Raw genomic sequence first — 16717 nt, 5'->3', positions numbered from 1 at the left:
TCATTTCAAAAATTTATTTCATCGAAGCAATGACGGTCGCTAATTCAATACTTTTTCCCATCTAAAACGGACACAACGTCCCTAAAGAAGTTTTCACTTCAAAACATTATTTCGTCGAAGCAATGACGGTCGCTAATTCAATACTTTTCCCCATCTAAAAAGTGCACAACGTCCCTAAAGAAGTTTTCACTTCAATAATATTACTATTATTATACGTAGATTATAATAATATACGTACAAAATTTATTCGGTCGCGAAATCAATCCTTTTTCCCTATCCCAAAATAGATTGTACATTTATTTTAAATTTAAATACTTCTACACAATTTATATATACATACACATATTAATTATACGTACAAAATTTATTTCGCCGAAGAGATGACGGTGGCGATGACGGTCGCGAAATAAATACTTTTTCCCCATCCTCAAATAGGTTTTACATTTATTTTAAATTTAAATACTTCTACACAATTTATACATACATATTTATAATATATACGTACAATATTTATTTCGCCGAAGCGATGACGGTCGCGATGGCGGTCGCAATGACGGTCGCGAATTGAATGCTTTTACCCCATCCAAAAAGTGCGATGACGGCCGCAATGACGGTCGCGAATTCAATGATTTTACCCCATCCAAAAAGTGCACAACGTCCCTAAAGAAGTTTTCACTTCAAAAAATTCTAGACTTGTATCCTATACATTAAGTAATTATTCTAGAATTTTCATGAAGTGTTTCGCTGCACCATATCGACTGTTCCATTATCGATGAAATAATCAATATTAATATTATGTATTAGGATATTGCTGAACAAAAACTTAGGTACTGAATAAGCCTCCAATGTACCAAAATTATTTCTGAAATTGAATTGTGTGACTTTTCTTCCTTTTCCAATTTTCGAAACAGGAGATAAAAATGAAGAAAAACATGAACAATTTAAAAATAAATTTTTTAATTACAGTAAAACTCATACTATCACAGGTTCTTAAATTACTAAGTTACTTATATGTATATAACAATTGAATATAAAATTAAGTGTAAATCATCAACAGCAACTTTTGCATTAGCTTCAAATGTAGTATTAATAACCTCGCGTTCATTATTGCCATTTGTAAGTTCTTCAGAAGTAGCATTCAGACATTGTGTAGTGTTAACGATCTAGCATTCACCATTACCATTTTGATGTTTTCCAGAAGTGGCATTCGCACAATATGTAGTATTACTATCCTCGTTTACACCATTGTTATTTTTGTGTCCTCCAGAAGTTATATTCAGAGAGTGCGCAGTATTAATAACATTGAATTCACCACTGCTATTTTTATGTTCCCCAGAAGTGACATTTACACAGTGTGTAGTATTAATAAGCTCGCATTTACCATTAGATTCTTGTTCATGATTTTCAATATCGTTATCATCAATGTCACTAGATGCTTCAGAAGCAACACCAATAGATCTTTTTTGTATCTCTAATGTTAAAAATTCGGTTGGATGCGAGTATTTTGGTTCTATTTTAGGTGCAATAACGAAACTATTTGTTTCTTGTTCATGATTTTCAAACTCATTATCATCAATGTCACTAGACTCTTCAGAAGCAACACCAGCAGATCTTTTTTGTAGCTCTAGTGTTAACAATTCGATTTGTTCACGTAACATAACAGTATCTGATTTTTCTTTATTATATTTTTCGCGATAGCTACAAATTAAAATAGAGATTAGAAGTAAAATAATAAAATCAACTCTTGGATAAAATTATAACCAATAACACTTCCATAAATTCAGACTGGATATTACATTGATAGAATTAAAATTGAATATGTACATTAAAGTGAGAATTTGCAAACTGATTTGAGAAAGACACTTCCTAGTTTATATAATTATATCAAAAATAAAGAGAATTTGGATTGGATGACAAAGGGAATAAAAATAGATGGAGAATACGGTAGGTATGCAGCAAAATAAACAGTAGGTACTGAAATTCGTATGCCTCAAATGTGTATGCGTCATGCGTCGAAACGTACTGAATGGTTTCCGAACGTCGTTATAACGTATGTGAATGTCGTGATAATGTTAGGTGCTTCAGACTGTGGGCAGCATATGGAAAACTGAGAGAACATTTTAAGGTATTTTATCAGTGCGTCCTCCCAGTCTTGACATACGGAGCAGAAACACTTACCTTAACACAAGACTCGGCTACCAAACTAATCGTCAAACAGAGAAGAATGGAGCGGTCCATATTAAGAATAACTCTGCGAGTGAAAAACGAAGAGATCAGTAAAAGAACCAAGGTGACTGACGTCATCGAAAGGATAGCCAGACTAAAATGGGGATGGGCAGGACACATAGCCAGAATGACAGATGGGCGATGGACAAAGAGGTTATTGGAATGGAGACCAAGGGAAGATAAGAGAAGCGTCCGTCGACCACCTACCAGATGGACGGACGATTTAAGAAGGCTAAATAAAAACTGCATGAGAGCGTCACAAGATAGACGGGGTTGGAAACAGGAAGAAGAGGCCTATGTTCAGTAGAGATGTTGAAAAAGTATCTATTCGTTACAAAGTACTCGTTACTTACGAATACCGAAAGTAACGATTACTATACAGAGAGGCAAATCGTTACTTTGATTACTTCGTACCAATCATATCAGAGCGAGTAACAACTATTGTACCTACTTTGATTACTTCGAACCAATCGTATCAGAGCGAGTAACGACTATTGTATCTACTTTGATTACTCTGATTACTTCGTTACTTTCTACCAATCGTATCCCAGCGAGTAACGGACGGGACCGGCATTTTACGAGTGTTATCGAATATCGTTATCGGTATGAAGCGTTTTAAGGGTGTGAGGGTGAGGAGAAGATAGAAGGTGAAACGGAGGGAGGTATAATGGTATATGGTATACGTAAAATATGTAATGTATGTCATTAGCAAAAATCGAATGCGAGAACCCGATATTTCTATCTAGATCTACGCGATTTGCCGATGTAGATTAGATAGTAGATTATTCACAAATTCACAGAATGAAAATAAAAAGAAAAACTACCTACTGAGAAATACGATTCTCGATATGATTACCGGTACTCAAATACAAAAGTAATCATAGTAATCAAATCATTTTTATCCATTAAACAGATCGGTGCTACTGATAAATACGATTCTACGAAAAAGTAATCAAAGTAACGAATACTGTAAATGATTACTTTATACAAAAGTAACGATTACTCGAAAGTAACTATAATCAACATCACTAATGTTCAGCAGTAGACTTTTGAGGCTGGATGATGACGATCATGATGATGATGATGATGATGATGACCAAAAATAAAAGTAACGGCAAACCGCGATGGTGTCATTCAAATACAAGGAAGGAAAATATAGAAATAGTCATAGAATAAGGTATATTTAGATCAAAATTTACTTTATAGAGACAAATCAATCAAAGCAAAATAAACGACTAAGTTGCATGGACAGTATTCTGCAAGTTAAATAAGTCTTTAAAGACATCACACAGAAGTAAAAACTTCGTTTGTATAATGGTATAAAAAAGTTTTATTAAAAAACATTAAAAGTCACCCAAAAGGATTTGCAAAACGTTTTCAATCTGGATCAGATCATCCTCAGTGCGTTCTGCTTAGTACATGAAACTAGCAACTTTTTGAAATAGATTACATCGATAATTATGGTTTACATAATAGTTGTATGATATTTATAGCGACTCCAAGTCGATGTTAAAAGATTAAATGTGTTAGGAGTGGTCAAAGGGCAACATGGTTCCCTGCTCGATAGGAACTTGTGGTTCTTGCCAGTTCAATGGACACAGACCAACGTTGATTTTAAATTATTTGCAAATAAATTTTGTATAAAAAGATGCTTGTGTAATAAGTTACAAAAAATTAAGGGCGTAGAAATATAAATTAAAGGATGTAGACTAAAGCTGAGGTAGATGCTGGATGCTGAGAAGATCGGTGTTGCCCACTACAATATCTAAGGAAGGGACAGGGCAGAATTGCGCAGACAGCTTGAGAAAGTCGAGGGAGGCTCTTTAAGATCAGTAGCACCGTGATGATGATGATGGTGATATAGAGATAGTAGAGATGTGTGATGTAAAGTTAATTTTACAACCATAATATCTTATATTAATAGGTCTTTTTTTTCTGTTTTTAGTACTTATCCAAGTGACCCTACCATTTCTATCCAAAAATCACATGCTACTTTCTACTTAAATAGCTGTTTATCTTATCAGCAATGGAGGAAGAATATTTACCCAAAAGAAGGGCGAATGATGATTTAAAAAGTTTTAATGGGAAATAAGCCATAATTTTACTAAAAAAATGATTTTATTAACGTTTCGACGCCCAAACCTGGTGTCGTTGTCAAAATACAAAAAATATTAATTATTTTAATATTTTTTTAATAAATTAATATTTTTGAAGTGAAAACTTCTTTAAGGACGTTGTGCAATTTTTGTATAGGGAAAAAGCATTGAATTAGCGACCGTCATCGCGACCGTCATTGCGACCGTCATCGCTTATGCTATATATTATGTGTATGTATATATAAATTGTATAGAAGTATTTAAATTTAAAATAAATGTAAAACTTATTTTAGGATGGGGAAAAAGGATTTATTTCGCGATCGTCATCGCGACCGTCATCTCTTTGGCGAAATAAATTTTGTACGTATCTATATTATGTGTATCTATACATAAATTGTATAGAAGTATTTAAATTTAAAATAAGTGTAAAACCTATTTTTGGATGGGGAAAAAGGATTTATTTCGCGACCGTCATCTCTTTGGTGAAATAAATTTTGTAGGTACGTAGATGTATTGAAGTGAAAACTGCTTTAGGGACGTTGTGCACTTTTTAGATGGAAAGAAGTATTAAATTGGCGACCGTCATCGCTTCGAAGAAATAAATTTTTGAAGTGAAAACTTCTTGAGGGTCGTTGTGCACTTTTTGGATGGGGAAAAAGTATTCAATTAGCGACCGTCATCGCTTCGACTAAATAAATTTTTGAAGTGAAAATTTCTTTAGGGACGTTGTGCACTTTTTAGATGGGGAAAAAGTATTAAATTAGCGAACGTCATTGCGACAGTCATCGCTTCGGCGAAATAAATTTTTTAAGTGAGAACTTCTTTTGGGGACGTTGTGCACTTTTTAGATGGGGAAAAGTATTGAATTAGCGACCGTCATCGCGTCCGTCATAGCTTCAGCGAAATAAATTTTTGAAGTGTAAACTTCTTTAGGGACGTTGTGCCCTTTTTAGATGGGGAAGAAGTATTAAATTAGCGACCGTCATCGCTTCGATGAAATAAATTTTTAAAGTGAAAACTTCTTGAGGGACGTTGTGCACTTTTTGGATGGGGAAAATTATTAAATTAGCGACCGTCATCGCTTCGACGAAATAAATTTTTGAAGTGAAAACTTCTTTAGGGACGTTGTGCACTTTTTGGCTGGAAAAAGTAATAAATTAGCGACCGTCATCGCTTCGATGAAATAAATTTTTGAAGTGAAAACTTCTTGAGGGACCTTGTGCACTTTTTGGATGGGGAAAAATTATTAAATTAGCGACCGTCATCGCGTCGACGAAATACATTTTTGAAGTGAGAATTTTTTTAGGGTCATTGTGCACTTTTTGGATGGGGGAAAAGTATTGAATTAGGGACCGTCATCGCGAATGTTATCGCTTCGACGACAAAAATTTGTGAAGTGAAAACTCCTTAAGGGACGTTGTGCACTTTTTGGATGGGAAAAAGTATTAAATTAGCGACCGTCATCGCTTCGACGGAATAAATATTTGAAGTAAAAACTTCTTAAGGGACGTTGTGCACTTTTTGGATGGGGAAAAATATTAAATTAGCGACCGTCATCGCTTCGACGAAATAAATTTTTGAAGTAAAAATTTCTTTAGGGACGTTGGGCACTTTTTGGATGGGGGAAAAGTATTGAATTAGGGACCGTAATCGCGACCATCATCGCTTCGACGAAATAAATAGAAGTGAAAACTTCTTGCGGGACGTTGTGATCTTTTTGGATGGGGAAAAAGTAATAAGTTAGCGACCGTCATCGCTTCGACGAAATAAATTTTTGAATTGAAAATTTCTTTAGCGACGTTCTGCACTTCTTGGATGGGGAAAAAGTATTGAATTTGCGACCGTCATCACTTCGCTGAAATAAATTTTGTACGTGTATAAATTATGTGTATGTATACATAAATAGCATAGGGCATACGCATCGCGTATATGATATAGGTATAGCACTTCTTTTTAGATGGGGAAAAAGCATTGAGCTCGTAATTTCTATACTATAAGAAGTTTTCACTTCTGTCGGCACTCCCACGAGTGCTTTCAATTTTTTTTGTATTTTGACAACGACACCCGATAGGGCGTCGAAACGTTAATATAATCATTTTTTTAGTAAAATTGTGGCTTATTTCCCATCAAAACTAGTTAATTGCAAAAATGCCACAAGCCAATACCTTCAGAACAACATGATTTAAAAAGGTCTGATCTGAAGACCCATCTGAAAAACAAGTCAAAGAAACAGGACACCAAGAACAAGAATATATGGATGAGCAGAAGTTTGAAGCTGACAAAGAATACAGGAATGATGATGATAATTTAATGATTAAGCAACTATTTTGAATTTAAATAAAGATAAATGATCCCTCATACCTTTCTATGTCCAATTCAAGACATGCAGAGTGCTCTTTCGCCTCTTCTAACAAGTTTTCCATGTCTTTTAAAGCTTCTCTTTTCTCTCGCAATTCATCAGACATTTCACCGACAAGATTCTGGTAATGTAAAATTCTATCTTTTAATTCTTTCTGTGATTTACTATTAGATTTTTTAGGTGAATCATCTTCTTCATCACTTGAACTGATTGTAATGACCTGCATTTCAGCAATTCTTTCTTCGTATTCTTTTCTAATTCTGAAAATTACGATATCACTTTAAAGTTATTAATACACAAATATGATCCTGGACAAAAATATGCAATATTTTGAAATTATTATGAGAAGTGAAATTTTCGGTGCTGCAATCTTTAGCCCTCCCTGTGTCATAGGAACAGTATTACTTTTCTGAATGCGATGTTTTAACGTGTCATATCAATGCTCGATCAGATTTAAATCTGATATGGGCAATATGGTGGCCAATATAATTCGTTTAAATTATACCGTGCGTTAGCACGAATTTGTCATATCTAATATTGATGGCAAAACATGATCTTCTAAAATGTTTTCATTGTACCGGGTGTCTCAATAAGAATGGCTCTCAGCCATATCTCAGGAACCGTTTATAGTACAGCTTTCGGAAAAAAAAATTTATAACAAAAGTTGTCTCGGGAAAAGCCTGGAAATTATTTTCATAATTGTAGGTTCACCGCTAGATGGTGTAAATGAATATCAAAAATTAAAAAATCTAAATTTTACAAAATTTGCCTAATGAAAGTGCACTGGAAATCCGATCATCGTATTCTTCATAAAATTCTATGCATACTTGATTTCACAAGTTTAAGTCTACCTTTGCAAATAAGAGGTAGGGGTGAGTGGGAACCTTGTTATGAAAAAATTGCTGTAAGTCCGGTTCTGCTAAATAGAATTTTGCAAACTTGGTCTTGTTGAAAACAAATATTTTTTGTAAGAGTTATAATTTCGAACCAGCCTAATAAGTAACATGCCAGCTAGGAAGCGTTATTTAATTTTTTTCAGACATCTAGTTTTCTTTGGAAAATATTAAATACAAGTATGCATTTTTAATCCTGTATTTTAAAATTAGATTAAATCAGCAATAGAATAGCGAAAACCGCATGTCGATACCTTTTTTTCTATCTCGAGATATCTTAATAAACGTGTAAATTTTAAACATAACTATTACCGTCACCGGTAAACTAAGTTAAGGAAAAGTAGTGTGCTATGGAAAATACAAAGAAACATTTTCCAGATATTAACGTATATAAATATAATTAATTAAAACAACAATAAGACAAACAACACTAAATATAACAAAGAAATAAACACAGCTACTTAGTGACGACCTAACTGTTCAAATTGTTGCCCATCATTTTCGATGCAAGAATTTACTACATCACTCGAGAAAACATTTCGAGAGCAGAAATTGAGACTGCTGTTCAATCTACTCTAGAAAGAATAAATGCTTGCATCGAAAATGATGGGCAACAATTTGAACATTTAGGTCATCACTAAATAGTTGTTCTTATTTCTTTGTTATATTTTATAGTGTTGTTTGTCTTATTGTTACTTTAATTAATAGGGCTTTTCAGCGCTTCTCATTTGTTTCGAGCGTCTGTCATAATTATCTGTCTCTGTTATCGTATAACTCGTGTATAATATTAATGTAGTAGCACATATGACAGAGGTTCGAAAGAAATGAGAAGCGTTGGAAAGCCCTATTATATACGTTGATATCTGGAAAATGTTCCTTTGTTTTTTCCATAGCACACTACTTTTCCTTAACTTCATTTACCGGTGACAGTAACAGTTACGTTTTTAAATTTACACGTTTCATAAGATATCTCCAGATAGAAGAAAGGTTTCAACATGCGGTTTTCGCTATTCTGTTGCTAATTTGGTCTAATTTTGTAATATAGGATTAAAAATGCATACTTGTATTTAATATTTTCCAAAGAAAACTAGATTTCTGAAAAAAAATGAAATAACGCCTCCTAGCTGGCATATTACTTAGTAAGCTGGTTCGAAATTATAACTTTTACATTGACGAAAAAGAGCTGTTTTCAACAAGACCAAGTTTGCAAAATTCGATTTAGCAGAAGCGGACTTATAGCGATTTTTTCATAACAAGGTTCCCACTCACCCCCACCTCTTATTTGAAAAGATAGACTTAAACTAGTGAAATCAAATATGCGCAGAATTTTATGAAGAATACGACGATCGGATTTCCAGTGCACTTTCATTAGGCAAATTTTGTAAAATTTAGTTTTTTAATTTTTGATATTGAATTACGCCCTCTAGCGGTGAACCTGCAATTATTAAAATAATTTCCAGGCTTTTCTCGAGGCGACTTTTGTTATAAATTTTTTTTTCTCAAAGCTGTACTATAAACGGTTCCTGAGATATGGCCAAGAGCCATTCTTATTGGGACACCCGTACATGGTATGTACGGGTACATGTCAGCTGTCATTCACCCAATCAGCTCCACAAGTTCGGTATGTACTTTTTAAGCAATACAGCAGCATAGCACTATGTCGCCACCACCACCAAAACTAACGCTCTGTATGAGGTTACAACTGGCATACCGTTCGCCAACTCTTCTGTAGACAAGTATCGTCAATCTCGCTTTCATATGGCGAACGGTATGCCATTTTGTAACCTCATACAGAGCGTTAGTTTTGGTGAGAGCGACATAGTGATATGGAGCGGTATTACTTGGAAGGGACATACCGAACTTGTGGAGGTGATTGAGCAAATGACAGCTGACATATACATTGAAAACATTTTAGAAGATTATGCTTTGCCATTTGCCAACCATATTGGATATGACAGATTCATACTAATGGTAGGGGAGCCCAAGCGGGGATTTTTGCAGTTACTCGAGCGCGTCAGATTATCATATGGGGAGAAACCTGGTACCCAGCAGATGTACCTCTACCATATATTGGCTCTTAACACAGGGGCGTTCGTTAAGGGGGGCCCGAAAAAAAATGTATCCTTAAAAGAACTCGAAATTGTCCCATTAAGATAAGGTAAGTTAAGTACATGCAAAAGAGTGTATATTTCAAAAATCTGACGATTTGAGCCGGGCGTAAGGAAATGGGTGAGTCACAAAGTTTCGCAAGAAAAAAGCGAATATTTCGCGAAATGAATGACAGATCAAAAAACTAAAAAATATGTGCTCAATATTTTTTAAGAATCTATCGAATGATACCAAACACGAGTTCCCACGGAGATGGGTGGGGGGTAAATTTAATACTTTAAATACGAATCCCGCGATATTTCGCGAAATGAACATCAGATCGAAAAACTGTAAAATACATTTACTATTTTTAAAAAATCTATAGAATGGCACCAAACACGACCCCCCACGGAGGTGGGGTGGGGAGTTACTTTAAAATCTTAAATAGGAGCCCCCATTTTTTATTGCAGATTTGGATTCCTTACGAAAAAGTAAGTAACTTTTATTCAAAACATTTTTTCGAATTATGTATAGATGGCGTTATAATCGGAAAAAACGATTGTTGGAAATGGAAAATTAAATTAAAAAATGGCAAGCGCCCACTAAAATGGAAAACTTTACTTAACTTTTTTTGGTTTTAGGACCTACTCTTCACAACCCAATAGGTCCCCATAACGCTCGAGTGACTGCACATTTAGCATACTTTGCTCCCCTACCATAATGCACTATAACGCACATCCTCATGTCGTCAGAATAGTCAATACGTACCTTGAGGAGATTAAATTTAAAATATTATACTGACCAGCATATAACTTATTTAAGATTTAAATCCGACCGAGTATTTATATGACACTTTGAAATATGGCATTCAGAAAAGAAATCCTATTCCTATGACACTGGGAGGGCTAAGGATTGCAGCACAAAGTACTTCACTTTACATAATAATTTCAAAATATTTCATATGTTTGTCCATTAGTGTATAAATGTTAAAACAAATCAATATGTCTAATTAACCAAGACCCAAAGTACGTATCCATACGTTGGCTCCGTGTAGCTGCTCAAATGGATAAGGCATGCATTCCCCTACATATAAACCGCAAACCGGTTTAATTGAAGAGGGTGAACGTCGAGCACCAACGTATCCACTAAGTCAGGGGTGGGCAAAAGCCGGTCCGTGGGCCGGATTCGGCACTTTTGCTTACTTTATTTGGCCCGTTAAAATCTTGGGAGATTTTGTTGAAATCAACATTACATATTAATATGTGTAGTGTTCATATAAATAACGAAATATGTAGATACCAGAGAGTATTATAATTTCGAACAGTCTTAACTATATCTTCTGCTTTTCTTAAAAGCGTCTGTGTCCGGTTCAGTCGAGAATTTTTTCAGCCAGGATATTTGTCGTCTGCCAGGACCCCGTTTTCTTTCGATTTTACCCTTTATAATCAGCTGCAACAACTCGTACCTATTATTTCTGTGTTCCCCAAATAATGCTTGTATCTCCTTTTAACGGTGGCCAAAAGTTGTCTGTCTCTTCCCATTCTGTGCAACACCATTTCGTTCGTAATATGATCGGCCCAGAGTATTTTCAGAATTCTTCTAAAAAGCCACATCTAAAAAGCTTCCAGCTGTCTATTAAGTCAACATTAACAGTCAGCTTATTGAACCACATCTATAACATATTTACTCGAAAAGTCTAGAAAAAAAGTTTGATTTATACCAGAGCCCAGAGAACAAGCTGGATTCCGGTCAAAATTCGGAACAAAGGATTACCTATAAGCAGTAAAAACCTTAATAGAAAAGTGGATAGAATATAACAGATCACTAATACTTATCTTCGTAGACTTTCATAAAGCCTTCGACACCGTGGAACTAGACAGCATTATAACTGCTCTGAACAAAAGTAGAATAGATTACCGCTTTACAAAGTTAGTACAAACATTGTACCATAATGCCACAATGTGTGTAAAACTACATGATACCACCAGATAAATACATATCAAGCAAGGTGATGAGACAGGGCGAAAGTCTCTCACCTGAATTATTTATAATGGTCCGCGAATACGCCTTTAAAATTCTAAAGTGGGAAAATAGAGGAATAAAAATAGATGGGGAAATGCTCAATCATCTGCCTTTTAGCAGAAAGCACAACAAATGCTACAAGAATTAGAAAACGTATGTTCAACAATAGGTCTAAAAATGAACCTCGGCGTGACAAAAAAAAAAGACAAAATAAGGAACCAAGACCTGAGGAAAAGAACAGGTATCACTGATGTCGTCGAAGGCATAGCCAAGTTGAAATCGAATTGGGCAGGCCACGTAGTGAGATTAAAAGACTCAAGATGGACCATGAAAACTAATTGACTGGCGACCAAGAGAAGACAAACGCAGGAGAAGACGACCACCAACACGCTGGACCAAGTGTCACCAACATTAAACGTATGTCTAAGAAATGGCAACAAGACGTACATTACCGTGGAGTGACGAAAAATGGGAGAGACCTACGTTCAGCAGTGGACGGAAGAGATTGCATGATGAACAATCCTAGCTTCGGCATCATAAAGAAGAATAGAGTTGATATAACATTTTATCATCCAATATCAGATTTGCAGATCGAGTCTTTGGTTACTCAGAAATTTCCTAATCATTAACAATACTGCTCTTGATTGCTTTATTCTTGATCGAATTTCTGGATTCTTGTCCGCTTGTTCAATAAATTCATTTTTTATCTCGATCCTTATTACGACTTAATAATATAATGGATCATATTTCTTTAAAAATTACGTGACATATTTTACTGGGCACAAATTGTTCGCATGTACAACCAAGTAGCCCATTGCAACCTTATTATTTTGTGTTGGTAGGTTAGTTTAGGAATATGTAAGGGTCTTCTGCGATACAGTTTTACCGCATTTAGTCTGCCTGTTATTGTTTGCCTGAAATGTTCAGTCCTTGAAGCCTAACAATTTCTCTGAATATACCACTTGTAGATTCCACACGATTTCTTTGAGCTATCAATGTTATCTGTCGGTCTTGTGCTGCTGTTGTACATCAAGTTCGACCACTTCTGGAGCGATCCTTCACTTCATTTGTATCTTGGATTTTTTTTAAGTTTTCGATACAGCACTCTGTTTATCACGTTTATAGGCATTTTTAAACGGCTCAATTCAAATTTAAGCAAAGACTGAAATAATGTGTAAATACGCTAATCAGAATTGAATTGAATTTGAATGTGACCAAAATGATACGAAAACGATTAAATTTTTTTATCATTTTCATTTAAAAACGCTCTAGAATAAATGTCAATAACAGTTTTCAAACCACCATAGGCGTAGATATATTATTTGTACGTATTCCAAACTTTTGGACATGTGTGTAGTTTTCTCGAAATGTCATAGCAATTCACCTCAAATTTTACTCGATGATGCACTCTCCTTCCAATACGGTAAAGTACCTAGGTCTACATATGGAGAAAAGACTTGAAGAACCTAAATATGCAAAAATAAAAAAGACATACATACAGAAAATATTTTTGGATATTTTGAAGAAAGTCAATATCAATAGAAAACAAACTACTATTAGCATACAGTGTCATACTGAAACCAGTTTGCATGTATGGAATACAGCTGTGGAATATTACATCAAAATCAAACGTAACAATCATGAAATAATTTCAAAAGATGTTACAAGCAATAATTGATGCTTCATAGTTCGTAAGCAACAAAATGCCAAATATTGTAAAAGAAATGACAAATCTGGAAAACCATCCGAATCCGTTAGCATTAAATTTATTGGATAATATTGCCCTCCTATACCAATTTAATTTTCCAAATCATATTGCCCGTCTTTATGTGATCTTGCAGTTGTTCACCTTGTAATTTTGGCGGTAAAATCTCCAGTGACAACTACGTTTCATGTGGCCATATTATTAGATATTCATATTATATAATTTTGCCTTCCTCGTCTTTGAACCCTTTCGCTGCGTCAAATAAATGCATACCGCTGACCAGTGCGGCAGTAGTTTTTTAAAACTAAACTCGATACTTGTTCAACCATTGTTTTTTGTACATGTATTAAAACCGATTATAATAATTTTTCTTCTGAATTTTTGTGAGACGCGCATGTGCGTTGTACGCACTTTTCAAGGAAATTCTTTTAAAAATGCGGAGGACGCATTTGTGCGCTTTAATACAAATTTGTCTATTTAGTGAATTAAATACAATTTTTTTCATCCAAACTAAAATTTTATTCATAAAAACAGGAATATAAAAATGTAAAATAAACGTATACAACATATTCAATGCCAGATGGCGCTAGTTACCTACTATCATCACTTCGGTTGCAATGGGTGGGAAAAGCTCTCGATGCGAATCAGTTAAAATATGGAGAACAGTGCCTACGTTCTTTCCGATGAGGCTCCAATAAGAGCCGAAAATCGCGATTCAAGAGACTGGACTGCACTCCGTATTCTAATTGAAAAGTAAGATTGTTTTGCCTTCACATTGCAACTGCATTTTGCCTTCGCATTGTATACAAAATATTAATGTTTTGGTAATGTCTTTCTCATGTATACAGAAGAAAACGAACGCGGAAGTATTGCGAGAAACGGGTAAAGAATGCGAAATAATAAACACAAAAAAAATAAGAAAGTTACAATATCTGGGACACGTAATGAGGGGACAGCGATATGAACTGCTGAGACTGATAATACAGGGAAAGATAAGAGGCGGAAGGAGTATAGGAAGAAGGAGATTGTCATGGTTGAAGAATTTAAGGGACTGGTTTAAATGCAGTTCGATATAACTATTCAGAGCAGCGGTAGATAGAGTAAAAATAGTGATGATGATATCCAACCTCCGATTAGGAGACGGCACTTAAAGAAGAAGAATGTCTTTTTATATTGATACATGATATTCTCTGAAACAGTTGCCTAAACAGAGGCCAGGTTTATCGGGACATTCTTGACAATGGTTTGTTTATTTATTTAGCGTATGGCTACATCACAGTTTTTGTACATAAGTAAAAAGAACAATACATTGTAAATATTAATTAATTTTTACACACAAAAATTTAGTTGACATATTCAATCGACTGCCATCGTAGGATATGATCGGACAGTCCTAAACTAAATGCTTGCTCTTCTCATATCTTCGATATTAAATTGGCACGCTCGCTCGTACAGTCCATTTATTAGTAGTTGTCTCATCTTTAATTACTTAAAAAACTGTGATATCTTTCTGCCAGGAGATCTTGGGAAAGATTGTCTGGCGCCTGTTGTGCTAGTCCATTTAGATTATCCAGGGTGCACGTGCAGTATTATCCTGCGGACACGAACTAGCTTTACACCCCCTTTAATAGTTAAAAATTAGGTATACGAATTAGATATAAATATAGAATACATTTTAAACTATTAATTTACTTTGACATTACTTTTGACATTACCTGTATATGGTGTATATATACAGTGAGCACGTAAAGGTTGGAATAAATTCATTTTCTTGAGAATAGATGATTTTGGAAAAAAATCCCGAAACAGGTCAATTTTTATTTTTAAATTGCGACTTTTTGGCATATATATCATACTAGTGACGTCACCCATCTGGGCGTGATGACGTCATCGATGATTTTTTTAAATAGGAATAGGGGTCGTGTGATAGCTCACTTGAAAGGTAATTCAATTCTCTATTCAGTATTATAACCATTAACATAATTATTTATACAGGGTGTCCAAAAAAAAAAATTTTTTAGATTAAATTTACTGATATAAAAAGAAGAATACAAGTAATTTATTTAATTCAAATACATTTTACTGCTCTCAGAAAACAGAAAAAAATGTTTATTCGAAAAATAATCATTGCTTTTCGCTTAAATTAAATGTTCAAACTGTCAAGAGGAAGTTGGGTGGCTGCTTTAATACTGAATTTAAGCAAAAGACAATATTTATTTGTTAAATAAACATTATTTCCTGTTTTCTGATAGGAGTAAAATGTATTTTGAATTAAATAAATTACACACATTCTTCTTTTTATGTCAATAAATTTAATCCAAAAAATTTTTTTTGTGCACCCTGTATAAACAATTATGTTAATGTTTACATTACTGAATAGAGAATTGAATTACCTTTCAAATGAGCTATCACAAGACCCCTATTCTCATTAAAAAAAAATCGTAGATGACGCCATCACGCCCAGATGGATGACGTCACTAGCATGATATATATGCCAAAAAGTCGCAATTTAAAAATAAAAATTGACCTGTTTCGGGATTTTTTTCCAAAATCGTCCATTCTCGAGAAAATGAATTTATTCCAACCTTTACGTGCTCACTGTATAATATACAATGGTTTGTAAACAATATCTTTACGTATCTTATTTTTACTGCATGTCCGACATTTTTTTCTAAGAGTTCTATTCATTTCGAATCGGACAACTTTACTATTTCGGAAAATTTTCGGGAGGTGGGCGTTTCGTAAATATAGAGGTTTCTAAACTTTGGTGCGTCCGACAACTGGAGTACCCTTAAAAATTTGTCAGATAATATTACCAGTTAATTTTAAATATTTTTATCAAACAATCCTGCAAATATCCGCTGTGACGGTATAAATTTTATGAATTTATGATGAGTGCGCCCCCCAATTGTCCGACAAATTTTTAAGGGTATCCAGTAGTTGGACGCACCAGTTTAGAAACCTCCATATTTACGAAACGTGAACTACATAAGCCACTAAGCCGCGACGCCATCTATGAATAGAAGTTACCTTTAAGAAAATGCGGACAAAGTTTTCTTGATCTCCTGAAACTGTGTCATCTTTAAATGTATATACATACATTTCCTTATACATAGGCCGCGCAATTGCGCCATACTCATTTTACCAAGAAATGGGAGGTACCACATGTGCGCTTTACGCAGCGAAAGGATTAATGCGCATGTTGATGCATGACGATATATAATTTGCAAATTGTATCTTTTATTCAGAGTGATCGTAACATAATATGATTCTACTGGAAAGAGCTTTATAAATCATGTAGGTCCACCTCTTACTTCTGAATTTAGTT

General features: G+C 34.5%; 1 protein-coding gene across 1 annotated transcript in view; it reads right to left on the bottom strand.

The window, feature by feature from the left end:
- Positions 1-940: 940 nt before the first annotated feature.
- The window catches only part of LOC114331798 (kinesin-like protein subito), a 56523-nt gene continuing 40746 nt past the window's right edge, over positions 941-16717 (bottom strand). Inside the window, exons 6-7 of the mRNA XM_050650402.1 lie at positions 6684-6941; positions 941-1698 (exon numbers count right to left, since the gene is read on the bottom strand). Coding sequence (XP_050506359.1) covers positions 1164-1698; positions 6684-6941 — 793 coding nt within the window. The 3' untranslated portion in view covers positions 941-1163. The remainder of the gene's footprint in view (positions 1699-6683; positions 6942-16717) is intronic.

Source organism: Diabrotica virgifera, chromosome 5 (assembly GCF_917563875.1).
Source record: "Diabrotica virgifera virgifera chromosome 5, PGI_DIABVI_V3a".
In the NCBI taxonomy this organism is placed as follows: domain Eukaryota; kingdom Metazoa; phylum Arthropoda; class Insecta; order Coleoptera; family Chrysomelidae; genus Diabrotica; species Diabrotica virgifera.
The sequence above is the reverse complement of the archived record's forward strand: the minus strand, read 5'-3'. Positions and strand labels throughout refer to the sequence as shown.